This window comes from Myotis daubentonii, chromosome 6 (genome assembly GCF_963259705.1).
Source record: "Myotis daubentonii chromosome 6, mMyoDau2.1, whole genome shotgun sequence".
NCBI classification, from domain to species: Eukaryota; Metazoa; Chordata; class Mammalia; order Chiroptera; family Vespertilionidae; genus Myotis; species Myotis daubentonii.
In genome coordinates this window covers 65,295,657-65,314,905 of record NC_081845.1, presented here as the reverse complement: position 1 = coordinate 65,314,905, position 19,249 = coordinate 65,295,657, and the positions used below count along the sequence as shown (strand labels likewise).

The window sequence follows — 19,249 nt, the reverse complement described above, 5'->3', positions numbered from 1 at the left end:
TTCTCAGATGTGGCCTTCCATGCCCAGCTGATCAAAAGTATCTCAATCTACTGAGACAGTCGCTTCTGCTTTAATTCCTTCCATGATGATTACCAAGATCTAAAATTATTATGTTATTTGTTTTAGTTGTTTATTATATGTGCTATCCTGTATGATTACTGTTGTAGCTCCCACCCCTAAAATGATGTCTGTTAGATTATAGGTACTTGGTGCTTAAGGAGTATTTACAGAGTGAATAAGTCAGCAGGGTGTTTCTAAATATAACGCACATCTCTATGAAAAGAGAGTGTAAGTACCTATGTAAACATGGCACTTTGGAATATTCAATGAGAGAAAGTTTGTTCTTCCTAAATCTGGGTAAAATATTGCCCCAAATGTTATGGATTGTACTAAATTTTATGTATTTGTGAACATAGAATCTTAACATATACTAGTTTTCTGATCCTTTGGTTTTTTGTATAATACTTAGGACAGTGGTTTAAGTCAAAGGTTTCATGTTCATAATTTGATAGCAGAGTTCATGTCTTTATCAGGTTAATATTCTTCAATGGATACAAATAATTATTAAAGAATGGTGCTACTGTTAATAAGCGTAATAGTATTTGCTAATATTTTATGGTTTAATGCATTATATTGATATTAAAAATAATACATGTATCTAACATATTTATGCTATAACTACAGCATGTGCAGAGATACAGTGATTATATACATTTGTACTTATATAGAATATATGTGATTTTCAACAAAGTTTTCAAATGAACTTATAAGCCCATATGAGGACATACACATGAAAATATCCATGTGGCTATACTGTTCTATTTGTAAAATAAGTGAGATGAGATTTTGTGTTTTTCTAAACTGTGATATAATGGGGTGATCACAAGACTAAGATTCAGAAAATCAGGTTTTGAATGCAGTTTCTGCTACTAACTACTATGATGTTGAGCAGATCATTATATTCACTAGCATGTAAGCTCCATGTGGGCAGGGGTGCTTGTCTGTTGTGTTCACCAGCATCTAGAAAGACTGGGCCCAGTGTAAGTGCTGAACAGAATTTTCTGCATGAATTATGCTTCACAAAATCTCTAGTTTCTACACCTATTAAACAGTGTTCCTCCCAACCCTTTCATTCTGAATAATATTAGAGCCCTTTGAATTTAAATTGGGCAGATTCATAGCTGGAACTATTTATTCAGCTTTTACCTGGGCCTTTATAAAATTGTTCAGTCCATCAAAGCTCTTTGCATTGAATATCAGCATGAATAAGGAAGAGCTAAGTTGGTCTATGTTTGCCATCTTCAGAAGAACTAAAAAACAACTTTAAAATTAAAAATATGTAATTCAGATTCACAAAATTACATAGGAGAGGAAGGTCAATAGCCAACCTTTCAAATGATGTCTTTTCAAAGTGTGCAGCATTTATATTTTGGAAGCTATTAAGATTTAAAACTGCTCTAAGGATTTTGGGGTACCCTTTAAATATACCCTTTTTTAAGAAAACTTGATATTCCAATTTTTTTAAAGCAAAAAAATTAACAGACGCTTCACTTTTAATTTTTTTCTTTTCACTAATTAAACAAATATGTAATGAATGACAACCATGTGAAACTTGTATTGGGAAATGTACCGAAAGCAGGTCTTGACAGCCTACCTCCACGGTGCCCTGGACTACCAGCTGTCCACAGAGCGGACAGAGCCAGCATTCGCATTGAAAAGACCACAGAAGAAACCTGGAGGACCGTGTGCTACTGACAAAACAACAGCCCCTCCCGCCCACCGTGCAGCCTCCCACCACAATCACCAGGATCAGTTCCTCTGTGGGGTTACTTCCCTGTCCAGTGTTTAATGAGGCCCTGACCCCTTTTTAAAAAACCCATTGCTGCTCTTACCCTGTCACTCTCTATCCCCCGTCTCCTGCCTCACGTTTTTTACACAGCAGGTATTACCAGTGATATTATTTGTTTATTTGTCCATTCCCTTTCTGGTGTACACACAAGAAATATACACAGTGGAATGTAAGCTCCAGGATAGCAGGAAGTTTGTCATTTATCAGTATGTTCCCAGCACCTAGAGCAGTGTGTGACACACATTAGGGGCTTCATAAATATTGGTTGGTTGGATGGATGGATGGATGGATGGATGGATGAAAATCTGAAGGAATGTATGCTCTAACCTGAAACTCCTTACTGCTGATCCCTTAACTGTTTCTCCTCCAGTTTCCAACATCACCTTATTATTTAGATTTAAAGTTTGCCCACACTTTCTCTAGCCATGATTATCTAAGAATCTGGTCCCTTCCCCCCATCCCACCCCCCCAGCTGTATCGCCTCATCCTGCCTTGGAAACTTTTGTCACAATTGGTAATAAACCCTAGGGGCTTGTCCCGACCCCTCAGGTGGGATCTGGCCAATGTGTGTGCATGAAGGACGTGTTGCTCTATCACAGTCACTTCATAAAGGACCTACATCTAAGAAGGAGACACAGTATTTAGATACATATAAATATACCGAAACTATACAGCACTCAGAACGGCCGTAAATGAAGTCCCTGCCTTTGGTATGTGTACACATTCTACAATAACAAGTCAATGAACAAGACAGACACCAGAAAGAGAAAATGTAGAAAATTCCTATGCCTTTGCTGGTTAAATGGGAACAACCTGCATAAATGTTGGCAGGAGTGCAAATTGCTGCAATGTTTCTAAAGGGCAATTTAGAAATAGCTATTAAGATTAAACAGATCCCTACACTTTGACCAGCTTTTCAATGTCTAGAAATGTATTCTATAAAAACTAACAACTGAGACTGCTCATCAAGATAGAGATGGTTTAAGTATGATACCACATAGCCATACGATGGAACAGTGCACTCATTAAAAACAATAAACAGGGATGAGTTTGTATTATAATTATATTAAATGGATAGAGAAAATTGCACATTAGGACTGTGGTATCATCCTATTACTGAGTTTATCCCACTGTTCTCCATACTAGGGATAGCAGTCAGCAATATTCACATGTCTCTCTCTCATAGAAATAAGTTCTATTTGGGGAAACAGACAACAAACAAATTGAGGTTTATTAGAAGATGGAGCAGTGCTCTGAAGAAATATGAAGCATGGCAAGAGGATAAAGATTGATGAGGATTGAAACAGAGACTCAAATAAGATGAGGGAGCAAGGCAAAAAAAGTCAGCAGGGGCAGCCAGGAAGGAAACTGGGCCTGAAACACATGCTTGGAGTGGATGAGAAATTCAAGGAAGTAAGTGTGACCGGAAGGCAGTGTGCACATGGGATGAGGGTGAGATCTGAGAGGTAGCCGGGTCCTAGGTAGCATTTTGTAGGCAATGAAAACAATTTTGGATTTTCTTTTAATTTCGATGATAAACCATCGCAAGAACTTGAGCAAGGAAGTATCATAATCACACTTGTGTTCTCCTGTAGAGAATATTCAATATTGAGCCCGTATCACATAACCAATGATATCTTTTATTAGACAATCTAGAAAAGGGGTGCAAAGATAAAAAATCAGAGGAAAACCTGCAACTTTTTATATGGCTTATTTAACTGTTTTAGGCACCTGCTTCACAGAAGTGTTATGAAGATTGAAAAAATTTATGTGTATATTCATATATATGTAGTTTCTGAATGTGCCTATGTATATAAGGCATTTTTCATATATTATTAATGGATATTAAATGATACTTTAGAGAAATGGAAATAAACCCAGAAATGCTTATGGGATGTATAGATGAAAAAGGCATGGCCGGTGTTAAAAGTCTAATAGTTTCTCTAACCTTTTGATATTGCCCTAATCAAATAAATGTTCTAGAATTTCATTTCCATGCTGTAAATAGAATGTTGCTTAATATTCTATTATTCTAACAGGGGCTCAAGGATATTGCTCTAAAGTCCAAGGGCCATGAGATAACTTTGAAACCTTGGAATTAAGATAATACCTATTCAACCTACATAAGCAACATACATGCCATCTTAAATGAGATTGTGTTTGTTAAAGTGTTGCGAAAATCATCAAATAAAATACTGAAGTTTCTCTACGAGGACTGCTGCTAAGTGGCAGTACCCAAACCGTGGTATTTTCCATGCTTTCTTCCAAGTGCCTCTTCTCCTTTAAAGGACATGGCCCCTCATTTAGGACGGTTCCCACACATGGGAGCATTCCAGATTAGGTTTTCAGCATTCTCTTTCCACGGAGCAATTTGGTGCCAAATCTATTTTTTCATTGAAGTTCACAACTTCGGCAGCAATAAGACAATGAGTTCATTTTGGCTCGTTAAGATTCAGGCAGTCCCTGAAACTGGAGCAATGGTGCCACCCCTCTTGGCTGAAGCACGCTTTGGCAAAAAGATTTAATCAATCAGATGATTCTGTCAGACACTGTTTTTCTGAGTTTAACTTTTAACTCTGCGCATAATGGACTATTGTATTTGCAGAGTCGATATTCAGGAAACTGCCTAAACCAAACTTAGAGTTTCTTTCACTCTCTCCTGCCAGAGTCGGGCCACAAGAAGTTAAAAAGCACTATCCAGAGAAGCACAGAAACGGGAATGGCAGCCGAAATGAGGAAGATGGTAAGACAACCAAGTCGAGAGTCCACGGACGGCAGCATCAACAGTTACAGCTCCGAGGGAAAGTAAGTGCCATCGGCTCACCTGTGTGGCTGTAGGACCATGGGCATGTGGTGACGGGAAACATAACACAGCCACCCGGGGCGACTGCGAGCTTCTTCACTTCACTAGCTGGTCAGTCATCCATTTAAAAACACCTGACCTTGTGAGACAGACACACAGACACACCTCTGCACAGACCTAGTCATGCAGAACCTTCAAAGGAATGATGCAATGTTGGGTTACCATAAACTGATCTCTATCACTCAGAAAAGTTCAGAATAGTCCACTCATGGATGTTTATGGTAGCAATGTCACCTTTAATGGATTCTTTCATACAGGAAACTCATTGTCTGGCCCGGTTACCAAAATCTGAATTAAAATTTAGAAGTGAGGAACAGACGGACAGCTGTCAGAGAGGAGGCGGTTGTGGAGCTGGTGAAAAACCTGAAGGGAATAAGCAAAAACAAACAATAACAAAAAAGACCTCATAGACACAGGCAGCAGTGTGGTGATTGTCAGAGGGAAAGGGGAATGGAGGGAGAGGTAGAGGAGGAGATAAGGGGAATAAATGGTGATGGAAGGAGACCTGACTTGGAGTAGTGAACACACAAAACACAATGTACAGATTATGTATTATATGACTGTATACCTGAAACCTATATAATTTTATTAACCAGTGTCACCCCAATAAATTCAATAAAAAAGGAAAATCAGGAAAAGAAAAAGAAAAAAGAAGTGAGGAACTAATTTTCATATTCTTACACTCTCATAACAGCAACTTACATTTTTGTGTTTTTTAAAACATCACTAACTCATTTTTCCCTTAAGATAAAAGCCCAGAATCTATCTTCCTTGTTGCTGTTTTATTAAAGAGTTTTAGTTAATTCTAAAATTAATTAATTTTGAAAAAATATAACTAGAATTTTTTTTTTATTTTTATTTTTTGCTTACCTGGTTTGTTTTTTACTATTTCATTTTCCTATGCTTGAGAATTTTTCTGGTAAAACTGAATTTTTACTGAGGTGACAGATCTTACAAATTAATAATTATTATTCTTCAGTGGGTTGCTTGGGGATTAACCATGTAAAATTTTTTATAGTTATTCATTTATTACCATTTAAATAACTAATTTACCAACCCTAATATTAATATTTTATTGTATTTTACTGGAATTTTTCTATTTTGTTCAGAAAATGAAATAAAAGCATGCCAAGTTCATATTTGCGATATGCTTTCCCATCCCTAAAGCTTATTTGATCAAATTATTGGGATGCATGCTATCAGCTAAGACCAAAAAATCAGCAGGAGTGAAATTTATGGAGGTAAACTTGCTGACCAAAACACCAATATGTGATGAAGTCTTATAAAGCAATATCCAAATGCAAGACTGGAGACATTTTTTATATAAAAATTAACAAATCAAATAACATTTACATCCATCATGGATAGGCCCCTTAGCCTCTCAAAAATTTCTTTTCATAGTCTCTGGATGGGTGGTCATATATACCCTTTTAATTCCCTTGATTGTGAAAAAATAGTATCTGGGGAAGCACATTGGAAGCAATAAATCCCAATGGACATCTGTTTATTTTAAAAATGCTCATTGCAGTCCAACCACCTAACAAGCCTGGTTCTTGTTACCCAGGATACATCAATAAACAAGAAGAGCATAATCACTGCTCTGGTGGAGCTCATGGCCCAGGAAATTCAGGCAGTCATGCCGTAGTAAGAAACAGACACATTTTAATCAATCCATTGCATTTGAACTAAGTAAAAATCTCAGATAATATAGAAATGCAATTCACTCAAAATGAATAAGTTAAACATTTTATTTTTAAATAAGAATGTGTATTATGCTATAATATTTATTTAAGAAATCATTAGGTATTTTTAAGTTTAGCATTAATATTACACAATGTTTATGAGCAATTATTTATTTAAAGTTCATGATATAAAAATGTGCATCTTATATTTTATGTCAGTGATATACTAGTATTTAGGTAGGGAATTTTATTTGTAGGTGTCCAGAAAATGTAAGATATTAAAAACTCTAACAGAGCTCTCTTGACTACCACATCTGCTCTTAATTTGAGAGTTTAGATCTTTTCTCAATCAATGATGACTCTCATATGCTTGCTTGGTGCAGAGGCGATGCAATCAATAAGTAAACCGATTGTCTAAGCAGTGTTTATGATTCGTGATCAGAATTAGTAGCATAATGGAAACTATGAAACGAATTCTAGGAGAGCTAATGTTTTGATTTTTGTGCTTTTGCTAATAGCCTAATATTTCCTGGAGTGAGGCTAGGAGCGGACAGTCAATTCAGTGATTTTCTCGATGGGCTGGGACCAGCCCAGCTGGTTGGCCGCCAAACCCTTGCCACCCCTGCAATGGGTAAGAACCAATTTTTCTACAGAAAAAGTGATATTTCATGGTTGACAAGGTCATTTAAAGTAGCATAATTGTAATGCAAGTGAAAAGTAACATTTCAGCTAGGGTGTTACTGGTTTCAAATGACTGTTCTAATTTCCCATGCATTTCTAACTTGAGATATTATGCAAAATGAATAAAGATAGTCCTACATCTTCGAATTATCAGAAAACCCCTGTCAAAATAGAGAGTCTCCAGTAGATCCATAATGAATGGAGAAAATTATATGTAGCATGTACCATAGCTGTTTCCTGAAGGACATGAGATTCCATCTTGAAAGGACCCATGTAGCACTCAACAAAAGGCTTGAAAATAGGTCGATGCAGAGGCACATCATCATAGAATTTCACACCACCAGAAATTAACAGAAAGTCCTCCAGCAGAAAATCTTCTAAAGAGGATAATTCTATGCAAAACTATCAAAATCAGATTTCCATTGGACTATTCAACAACAACACTGGGAGCTAGAATTCTAATGAGCATTATCTTCAAAATTCTGAGTAGCAATTGGTTTCCAGCATAGAGTACTATAGCCAGCCAAGTTTTCAAGTAATTTTAAGTTTAAGGCTAAATAAAAACTCAGGACAGTAAAGGCCTCCAAACATTTTTCTCATACCCAACATTGCTCAGAGAACTATACTTCCACGAAATGAATCAAGTGAATTTTAAAAATTGTGAACTAAAATGAGAAGATGAGATCCAGTAAATAAATGTTTCAACACAGAGAGAAACGGTTGGTAGTGAAGGAAAACCTAAAGATAACAGCTGTAGTAAGCTTTCAAAGCAATTTGTTCAAATTATATCATGTCAGACTTCCTAAGATTAAAATCTATAGAATACCTAATGTATTTGATTTTATGGAAGAGGTAAACAACTCAGGAGTGTGTGGGGTTGAACTAGTGATGTGTACATAAAAGTGTAAGCAAATGCTTTCTAAAAAGATACTTATTAAGTGCAGGGAAGGGGAAGAGCTGTCCAAGAAATGAGAAGTAATAATCATAGTATTCCAGTTCACTCCGCCATAAACAATGTTACATAATCATAATAATATAAATATTAATACTGGAAAATGGCATGACCGAAAGTATCTGTATGTGGTGGGGATAGGAAAGAAGTGAGAGAGTTTGAAATTAGAAGTCAATAATAATATCCACAATTGAAAAACTAGGGTGATAGCTTATAAGTGTAATACTTAGAGATATGGAGGCAAATGCCAAAAAGTGAGAAATAGATCAGATGAAAATATTGAGACTTATGAAAGCAGTGACCCTTGGAAGGCATGAAGTTGACAGAGAGAATGGGAATCTTTTATACTAATAAAAATCATCTTATAGCCCAGCCAGTGAGGCTCAGTGGTTAATTGTGGATCTGTGATCCAGAAGGTCAAGGTTTGATTCCCAGTCAGGGCACATGTGGGCCCAATCCCCAGTGTGGGGTGTGCAGGAGGCAGCTGATCAATGATTCTCCCTCAACATGGATGTTTCTCTCTCTCTCTCTCTCTCTCTCTCTCTCTCTCTCTCTCTCTCTATCTCTCTTCCTTCCTCTCTGAAATAAATAAAAATACATTTTAACAAAACAAAATAGACGTCTTATAGAACATTTTGACTCATTAAACTATGTCTATATGAAAAGACCAGGAGACCTCCAAGAGCTGAGATCTAAAACAGAGTGACAGAACTAATGAACAACTGACCTGGAAAATAGAACTCACAACTGAAAAATGGAGATGACTCAACTAAAAATAACTTCAAAATAATTAAATTTAACATTTTCAGAGATAAAGTATTATATCCATCAGAAAAAGAAGATTATCTTATTTCAAGTGGGTAAAGCATATGACAAGCAAGACATAAGAGAAGGAATACAAGTTGAAATTACTTAGAAATATGTTCAGCCTTCCTAATAATCAGGAAAGTGCAAATTACAACTTTTTAACCACCAGGTTAGCAAAAATTAGACATATTGTTAATACCACTATTAGTGGGCTATAATACTTCTGGTGATAGTGCAAACTGGTACAGCCTTTCTGAAGGATATTTGGCAATATGCATGGAATTTTGAATGCCCGTTCAATTAGACCCAATAATTTAAAATCTGAGAATTTATGATCAAGAAGCATTGACAACATATGCAAAAATTCTTTTTAGAGCTATTCATTATAATGGTAACAATGCAGATAGCCTATATTTGGTTAAATAGTTAATGACATGCCTATTTAGTGGCCCATACAGTCAATAAACTGAGGATGTATGGTCATAATAGCTAGATAGATAAGTAAGAAGGAAGGAGGAAAGGATGGGAGGAAGAAAGGAAAGTACTTATGAGATTGCTAGGATATTCACCAAAACAATAATGGTGATTCTCTAAATGGAAATATAGATAGATTATGCTTTTTATTGAGAAGTATTATATACTAGATGACATAAAGGGTAAGAAACCTTATTAGAGTACAAGAATCACTTAAATACCTCAGTATATTGTTGTTAAGCAATTTATAACCTAACCTGGGATTCTCCTAAGTGGATTAGTACCTGAAAAATGAAGAGAAACATTTTGAAACCTGATTTGGAAGTAGGGAGAGAAGGGCGAGGAGGGGGGGTGTTTCTAAATCTTTGTTTTTATCAAGATCATAAAGATCCTAATTTGGAGCCTATTAACAGACCTCTATTTTTTTAACTGCACATAACTTCAAAGAAGCTGAAACATTTGCTTCCCCTCCACTTGCAGGCGATATACAAATTGGAATGGAGGATAAAAAGGGCCAATTAGAAGTTGAAGTGATTAGAGCACGAAGCCTCACGCAAAAGCCTGGCTCCAAATCTACACCTGGTAAGGGAAGGGGTTTAGACCAGAAAATATCACACAGGCAAGAAACTCAAAACACCTGCTGCATTGAAGTTTATATGCTGGGTGTTTTTTTTTTATCATCTGATTGATTTAAAAGGCAGCTTTTCTGTGTTCTTTGAGACTATAAAAATGAATCTTTGCACAATTATTCTGTCAGAAAGTATTAGGAATAATATTGTCATATTAGGAAAAGTTCAGTTATGATTGTTTCTTAGCTTATGTCAATTAGTTTTTTGGTACATTTAGAAATGCAAAAGGAAAACGTTTTGTTTTAATACAAGGAAACAATGAGCTTTAAGATATAAACCTGAATTGTAATTCCAGATGTACCCCAAGTAAGTCAAAGTCTTAAGGTAACTTGCATACATTTATTTGAAATTATGAAACTGGCTGTAGTGATAACATATGGGAGTGAAGGAGTAGAATTTCTGAAGCACTTTAAATTGTAAAAGATTTAAATAGTCAATGGGAAACTTTCCGTAAGCATCTCTAAATCTCTAGTAAGGTATTTTCTAATATAACCAATTTAATGTAAAGGATTAACTTCTCATGCATTAATGTTACCTTTGTTTAGCTCCATATGTCAAGGTATATCTTTTGGAAAACGGGGCCTGTATAGCCAAGAAGAAGACAAGAATTGCACGGAAAACCCTTGATCCTTTGTATCAACAATCCCTGGTGTTTGATGAAAGTCCGCAGGGTAAAGTTCTTCAGGTGAGTAATAGCTTCTGTGACTTTTTCCATTGAAAATCCACATTATCCCTGTAGACACTGAGAGGTGATCAAACTGGAAGAGACTCAAGTTCAGTGGAGAGGAATGTGGTATAACATTCTCCCGTAGAGAAAAATAGCAAGTCGCTGTTGGCTGTGAAATTAATGTATTAAAATGTATATGGGTTTAATGGACTTCAATAAAATTAAACTTTTTCTTTTTTTTCTCTACCTTCTTTTCTTTCTTCTCTCTATCCTCTCCTCTACTTTTGCCCAATTTGTCATCCCTTGCCTCATCTTGATAGCTATATGTAGATGATGATGATAGATAGATAGATAGATAGATAGATATCAAGGCAAATGATGCCAGTAATAGTTTATTGAGCATTATTATCTACAGACATGAGACACAATGAAGAAGAAAGGAAAGGAAAACGGAAGTGTTCAGGGACCAGCAAATATTCAGGACTGGCTGAATGTCAAGTGCATTGCTTATTAGAGAGTGGTTACTAAAGAAGGTGGTTGAATTTATATGTAAATGAAATTGTATGTGTATTTCTTTAACAAGGTTTATGTATGTAATACCCCTCATTGACTAGGAAAGCATTACCTGCCTTCCATCGAATCTAAAACATATTCTGAAGTGTCTTTCTGAGCACCTTCATGCTAGTATCTTCTTACCTGGTTTTCCTCCGTGGTGTTGGTTATATTCATTTCCTCTCCTTAGCTGACTGATCCCCTTTGCAGAATAGTTGCTTTCAGCTCTCCGAAGGTACAACTCTAGAGAGGAGTTTAAGTTTATTGCCTTTCTCTGTCTCTGCAGGTGATCGTCTGGGGAGACTATGGAAGAATGGACCATAAATGCTTTATGGGTGTGGCCCAGATCTTATTGGAAGAACTTGATCTGTCCAGTATGGTAATCGGATGGTACAAATTGTTCCCGCCCTCATCGTTGGTGGATCCCACACTCACTCCCCTAACCCGCAGGGCTTCCCAATCATCTCTGGAAAGTTCAACTGGGCCTCCCTGCATCCGATCGTAGTGAACTCATACTAGAGTCATTCCAACAAAGCTCTACCTTTCAGGATAATAATCGGAACCAGATATTTCATGATCAAAAGCATTGTTGGAGACAGACAATCAACTTGTGCTTTGCCTGTAGTAGTTTTTCAATAATGTGTCCCAACTGTTGTTTCAAATCTGGCTTCATATGACAGAACAAGGCAGTGTGTCAGATTACAGTAAGAGCCAACAAGCTAGTGAGAACCACTGATGCTTCTAAAAAACAGAAAAAGAAGACACTTCAAATTTACACACACACACACACACACACACGCACGCACGCACACACACACGCACTTAGGCCCACACGCACGCACCCCAAATTGAACAAACTGGAAACTCTCGCTCTGTGATAAGTTGTATTTTACACGTTTTTACACAGACCACGAGCAGTGTTATTTCCCTGGTGTTGGACAAGTTGTGTTCTTTCGTGTTTTGTTTCTGTGTGTGTTATTTGTTGCTTTTGGGTTTGTTTTGTTTCGTTTTTTACTGAGTTTGTTATTTACACTGGTTCTCGGCTGTGTCGTGACAGGCCTCGTGATGCTTACAGAGACCCTTCCTTTCTTTTTCCAAACGCGCACAAAAAGGGCTGGAGCAGCCTCTGTAGCATCTCCCCTGCGTGCTCCACAGCTGAGCCAGGCGAGGCCCCTGGAGGGCTCCGCTGGCTTTCGTGCTGTAATTCTTCAGTCTGATGTGTGGAAACCCAGAAATCAAAAAAAGTTACCTTCCAAAAAATAATCCCTGAATCACCATGTTTAATGGAGAGCACATCTGTTCACATTCTAAAAATGTTACTTTCTTTTCCATTGTTCTGCATGGAAGACTTTTAAAGAAGTCAATCTGCAACTAATGCTGGGGACTAAAATTAACGGCATAATCGTACCTTGGAAACACTCCTTGTAATGCCTTTTTCTTCCCGATATAAAAAAAAAGTATATGCTCATGTGTATAAACCACACTTTTGACTTCAAACGGTGATTAAAATGGATTTGGACCTAAGACACTGTGGGCTATGCCCGGGCTTCTCGGCCGTGCCTCAGTGCAGACACACCCGTCCACCCGGAAAGAGCATGGTATGAGCTGTTCAGTATTTCACTGGAAATTCCAGTTGAACTATCCTGCACTAAACTAATGTTTTTATCGAATTTTAGTTTACATTTCTTTGAGATCGATGCAAGCACAAAGCTCGTTTTTGGTTTTTTTTTTAATGCAAAGTATCTTACTTTTTGGGGGGGAGATAAAACAAAGTCAAATTTCAATGTGCATTTTCTTCATCTGAGTTTTTCTTGGCCTTGACTTTCCCTTGTGGCATTCTGTGTGTGCGTTCCATACTGCAGACCCTGCAGGTGCATTGACATGTTCTCCTCCTTTTATGAGTCATTCAACTTTTCGACTACACAGATAGAGCAGCATGACTTGGAACTGTTCAACGCTGCATGCACATTTTGTAAAAAAATAAAATAAAAAATAATAAATAAAAAATGAAAGAGAAAAGAAACAAAAGGCTATTTAATAATGTACGTTAGTTCCACATAGGCCCGCTTGTATGTTGCATGTACTTGTACATTTTGCTTGTTAATTACTATACTGAAATAACCAAGAAATCTAAGCCATCCATTTTTGTTATAGGCATTTTGCAGGTTTCTGCCAGACTCGATCTGTGAGCCTGGGGTGAAATGTCTATAGATGGACTTTATTTTTTACCCTCTGGAAAACGTGATGTAGTATGGACCAAATTCCTTCTAATAAATATTTTGGTGTAGATTCTAACTGTGGGGCTGTAACACATGTAGACACTGTGTACACACTAGGTTTTAATCCATAGACATACTGCCTGCACCAAGTGAATTCTTTATCATTATTTACACACGCCAGAATCACCTGCCCATCATTCCACAGGGCACAGACTGACCACTATTCACCATGCTGAGCGGGAAGAACTGAAGCATTGGTGCACTTCTACTAGACTCCGTTCTGTCTTAGTGGCCAACAATCAACTATAATTGGGTAGTATCTTTCTATTTTGACCACTTGTCTTAACACTCCCCTGTGCTTTTAAATGAACTTCCAACTCATGTATGTGAACATGTTTAATAAAATTTACTTTTCATGTCTGTCGGTAGCCATCTGTGTTCTATGTTTTGCCCAGATATCCACTGTGGGTTCTATGGTGCAAAATGGGAGCCAGATCATGGGAAGGGGAGGTTGGGATTTGTTGTCTGCTGCGGGCATTTGACTTGACTTGTCACTGCACTATCTATGTCTTAATCTATGGCCCAAAGGGCACTTTGCATCACGTACAAGTTTTCACTTTGTCAGCCTGTCTAAGTGAGCACATGACTATACTTCTGAAAAGTGGCATTATTAAAAAACAATAAATCTCATGAAAATAAAATGGAAGGTTGTTTTTCTGCTGCTGTTTGGGTGTGCTAATAAAAGAGACAACTCTGTTGTCCAATTGCCAAATCATCTCACGTAATGCGACATATCAAAATGTCAATTCCTGCGTCTCTCGTCAAAGCATCTGGGTCCTCTGTCCGTCTTTCTCTTCCGAACCCCTAATGGATTTGTAAAACCTTGCCTTAGTGTAGGCTGACTTAACAAACCAAGAAATATATTAAATCCTCTTCAATCGAACCTTAGGAAATATAGTTTCCAATATAGTAGAGTCTCTAAAAGTGACATGATAAAAGAGAAATTATTAGCTTTCTTAACTTAATTTCATGATATTTTTTTTTCTCCAATAATGTGTTTACAGATTTCACAATCAGCATTTTCACACTGAAGCACTGATCCCATGTTGTTCGGTAGTAAAATAACTGTTGAGATCTACTTTTCACCTTTTAAGGGCCCTTACATTTGTAAAGCAAAATAAACATAGCTGACTCAGTACCAAATTTGAGACTATAAAGCAATTTGAAACATGTCACTACATCAGTTATTTCAAGTTTTTTAAACAAGTTGACTAAATCTTACCCTATTGAACCAATCAGTTGTTTGGTCTACAGGACACGAAATTATCTGTTAGGTTGGGCCAACAAGAGACTAAAACAGTGATGGATTCCGTTGACAGCCAACTGTGAGAGTGAAGCTGTTTAGTGCACAGGCAGCGAGAGAGCACATAAGTGTGTGTGTCGGGGGGGGGGGGGGTAGGGGGGCGGCTAGTCTGCCGTTAAAATAGGCAACTGAATGTGGCTCCTATTTTCTAGACAGAAAAGCAAAAGTCTCCTGTCAAGTCAGACACATCTGCGCAGCATTATGACCTCAGGGCCTGCAATGAAGAGAAGTAACCAGAGGAGAAGCGATTTTGCTAAGTCTTCATGGTTTCTTGTTGAACCTGACAACCTACTTTCTGGAAATTCCAGCCGGAGATATAGGATCTGACTTTACTTAACTAACAGCATTAAGGGCTTTGTTGGGTGCTAGATATTAAGCACTTGGGATATAAAAATGAAAAGAAAAAAGACCTAACTAAGAGCATTAAGGGCTTTGTTGGGTACTAGATATTAAGCACTTGAGACAAAAAGAAAAAGGGGAAAACAAAAACAAAAAAAACCTTACCCTGTCTTAAAGGAGCGCTCTATGAAGAGGGATCATTACATTTTTTAAAAAAATTGCAATTACATACATTTTACTAGTGTACAAAGAGCTAGAGGATTGTGTTTAATTCTCAGAATAGCCCTATGTGTTAAATACTCTGACGGCCCCTATTTCTCATAAAGGATCTGCAGCTTGGAGCGCTAAGCAAGAGGCCAAAGGTCACAATGCAGTTGGGGATGGAGCTGGGGTATGAACTGAGGTCTGGAGGACTCTGAGCCTATATCTTCAAGAACAAAGAGCCCACCGGATGGGAAAGCCCTCTAACCCAACCATCCTCCGCCTGAAGCAGCCCTTGGCCTGCATGGCTTCTCAAGCGCCTGTGCTGTTACGGGGGGAGGTGCCGGAATAGGGACATGAGCAGGTGAACGCTTTTCCATCCACTAAAATGTCTAAGGTTGTTCTCCACTGACTCTCTCTCTGTGTGTCCTGCTCTGCTGCAGTCACTCTTGGCGCTATCAAACCTCTTGAGTACATCCTATGCAGGTTTCAGGAAGAGAAATGAATCAAGGATGCAGAACAAAGTGATCTTTAGCCAAACCCAGACTTATCCTTTGGTTCCCAGGAAAAATCATCATCTGAGTGCCCGTACCCTACTTCTTGCCCCCAGTCCCAGTGCAACAGTGTTCCTCAGTTCTGCATCGTCACAAAAATCTGCATCTTGGAGTTGAACTGATACACCTTGACTCTCAGCCCCATGGAGTTTCTCGGCCCTCCCAGAGTCAGTCCATACACCTCTCAGGTGTCTGCTTCCAAAAGAGATTCCATTGCCTTATCCCTCCTTGTAAACATTTGTCACAATTCTACTTGGCCCACTTTGGTTATATACCATTGGGGCTGCCCCTACCCCTCCAGTGGGATCTGGCCAATGTGTATGCATGAATGACAGTTGCTCTACCACAGTCACTTCATAAAGGACCTACATCTAAGAAAGAAGGAGGCACAGAATATAAATATAAATATAAGTATAAAAATAAATATAAATTAAATATAAATCCTATCTAATAAAAGAGAAACATGGTAATTGGCATACGACCGCTACCCTTCCCATTGGCTAATCAGGGCAATATGCAAATTAACTGTCAGCCAAGATGGCGGCCGGCAGCCAGGCAGCTTGAAACTAACATGAGGCTTGCTTGCTTCAGTGACGGAGGACTCCAACATTCCCGCCTGCCTTGCTGGCCTCTGAGCCTGCAGTTTAAAAAACATTATAACGAATATAGAAGGTAAACAAAACCCCAGAAACCTGCAGCCAGCAGGATCACAACATTGTAAGCAAAGGCCAGAAACCTACGTTCAGCAGCGGAGGCCTAAGAGGTGGAGCCAAGCCTCAAAGCTAAAGCTGGCCCAGAATAAAAAAAAAAAGAAAAGAAAAAAGGAGCGGTTGGGAGCTTCAGTCACCCCCAGCCTGAAAACAGCCCTCAGCTCCTCACCCAGACTGGCCAGGCACCCCAGTGGGGACCCCCACCTTAAAGGGTGTGTGACCAGCTTCAAACAGCCATCATCCCCTCATCCAGGCTGGCCAGGCACCCCAGTGGGGACCCCCACCCTGATCCAGGACACCCGTCAGGGCAAACCAGCCGGCCCCACCCATGCACCAGGCCTCTACCCTATATAGTAAAAGGGTAATATGCCTCCCGGCACCGGGATCAGTGTGACAGGGGGCAGCACCCAAACCCCCTGATCACCCTGCGGCTCTGTGTGTGACAGGGTGAGGCGCCCCACCCCCCACCCCCCCACGGGCTCTGCTCTGTGTGTGATGGGGTAGAGCCATAACCTCCTCATCAGCCCTGCCCTGAGTGTGAGAGTAGCGGCACCCCAACCCCCTGATCGGCCCTGCTCTGTGGGTGATAGAGGGCGGCATCCCAACCCCCTGATTGGCCCTGCTCTGTGCGTGACAGGGGAAAATGCCCCAACCCCCTGATTGGCCTTGCTCTGTGCGTGACAGGGGGTGGTGCCGCAACCTCCCCATCGACCCTGCCTTGAGTGTGACAGGGGATGGTGCCCCAACCCCCTAATTGGCCCTACCCTGAGCGTGACTGCGGGTGGAATCACAACCTCCGGGTCGCCCTGCTCTGTGCATGACAGGGGGCGGCGCCCCAACTCCCCAATCGGCCCTGCTCTGAGCCTGACCAGGGGCTGCACCTAGGGATTGGGCCTGCCCTCTGCCACCCGGGAGCAGGCCTAAGCCAGCAGGTCGTTATCTCCCGAGGGGTCCCAGACTGCGAGAGGGCACAGGCCGGGCTGAGGGGCCCCCCTCGCCCCCCCGAGTGCACAAATTTTTGTGCACCAGGCCTCTAGTATAAGTATGAATTAAATATAAATATAAATATAAATATACCAAAACTAAACAGCACTCAGAATGGCCATAAATGAAGTCCCTACCTTTGATATGTGTGCCAGTACACATTCTACAGTGACAAGACAATGGGCAAGACAAAGTCCGGAAAGGGGAAATGTAGAAAATTCTTGTGTCTTAGTTGGAAAAATGGGTACCTCCATATGAGTCAACAGGGTCATTGCCCTCCCTACACACACACAAACACACACACACACGAATGTAAGCTCCACGATAGCAGAAAACCTGTCATGGTTTTTTGGACTAGTATGTGTCTTGTTATCTCTTCATTCCTCTAGATTTTCCAAGTTCTACCAACACATAAAGTAAAATCACCAGAGAGTACATGCCCAGTCACATTGACTTATTCCTGCCATCATGCTCACTCCATGTAAAATCACCACGTTTGTCTATAATGTTTTGCCTTTGGTTTTTATTGAATATTACTTAAAAATTATTCTTGCCTAGCTGGTGTGGCTCAGTAGTTGAGTGTTGACCTATGAACCAGAAAGTCACAGTTCAATTCCCAGTCAGGGCACATGCCTGGGTGCAGGCTCGATCCCCAGTGTGGGGCATGCAGGAGGCAGCTGATCAATGACTCTCTCTCATTATTGATGTTTCTCTCCCTCTCTCTTCCTCTCTGAAATCTCTCTCTCTCTCTCTCTCTCTCTCTCTCTCTCTATATATATATATATATATATATATAATACACACACACACACACACACACACACACACGCACGCACACAGTGGGGCCTTGACTTACGGGTGTCCCGACTAACAAGTTTTTTGAGATACCAGCTGTCTCTCGGCCGATTTTTTGCATTGAGTTGACAGAGTAATTTGAGTTAACGAGCTCCTTAATGAGCTCCTTAATGAGCTCGGTCTTGGAATGAATTGAACTCCTAAGTCAAGGCCCCACTGTGTGTGTGTGTGTGTGTGTGTGTGTGTGTGTGTGCGCACGTGTGTATTTAATTCTTCTTACATTAGCTATATATTTTTGTCAGATATTTTCCAATATATCACTCAGCATTTTTCTTTTTTTAATAGATGTACATGATGCTTTTGTTTGTGTGCTCAACACTTGATCACTTAGTGTCTGAAAAATTTTTTCTTCTATAGACTTGCGCCTTCTTCCACCACTGGGTTCTTAGCCTTTTATCCAATTTGGACCCTTCTGGTGCCTGGTAAAGCCTTTAGACTCCTTCTCAGAATAATATTAAACTCATTTAAAAATTACATACAGTTAGAAAAAACAACTATATTAAAAAAATTTAAAACATTTTAAAAACAAATTTGTGATGGATTCATACATATATATGACTTCTTTACTGTAGGACTAAATAAAATAGTGAAAGACCCAGTAACTACTGTATTTTTGAAGTAATGATGAGCAAAAATAATAATTCAAGTTATCTGCAGCAACTCTAATGTGTTATAAAAATATCTGTAAATTTTATTGACAATGATGTCACAGCTACTATTATGCTATTGTGGTTTGTTACCTACAGTGATAGTGGAAAGAAATGCCCAATTTTCAACTAGAGATAAGAAAAAAGTAAAGGGGCATTTCTTATCTTCTCATCCAAGTTCATGGACCTCCTAAATTTCTTCCTGGGACCACTGTAGGAGT

The 19,249-nt window shown here is 39.2% G+C and overlaps 1 protein-coding gene across 49 annotated transcripts in view; it reads left to right on the top strand.

The window, feature by feature from the left end:
* The window catches only part of RIMS1 (regulating synaptic membrane exocytosis 1), a 411,771-nt gene extending 397,976 nt beyond the window's left edge, over nucleotides 1-13,795 (top strand). For all 49 annotated transcript variants that reach the window (XM_059701185.1, XM_059701187.1, XM_059701184.1 and 46 more), the window contains 5 exons: nucleotides 4,516-4,654; nucleotides 6,913-7,025; nucleotides 9,789-9,890; nucleotides 10,483-10,622; nucleotides 11,443-13,795. In XM_059701185.1, coding sequence (XP_059557168.1) covers nucleotides 4,516-4,654; nucleotides 6,913-7,025; nucleotides 9,789-9,890; nucleotides 10,483-10,622; nucleotides 11,443-11,661 — 713 coding nt within the window. In that variant the 3' untranslated portion in view covers nucleotides 11,662-13,795. The remainder of the gene's footprint in view (nucleotides 1-4,515; nucleotides 4,655-6,912; nucleotides 7,026-9,788; nucleotides 9,891-10,482; nucleotides 10,623-11,442) is intronic.
* The last annotated feature ends 5,454 nt before the right edge of the window (nucleotides 13,796-19,249 follow it).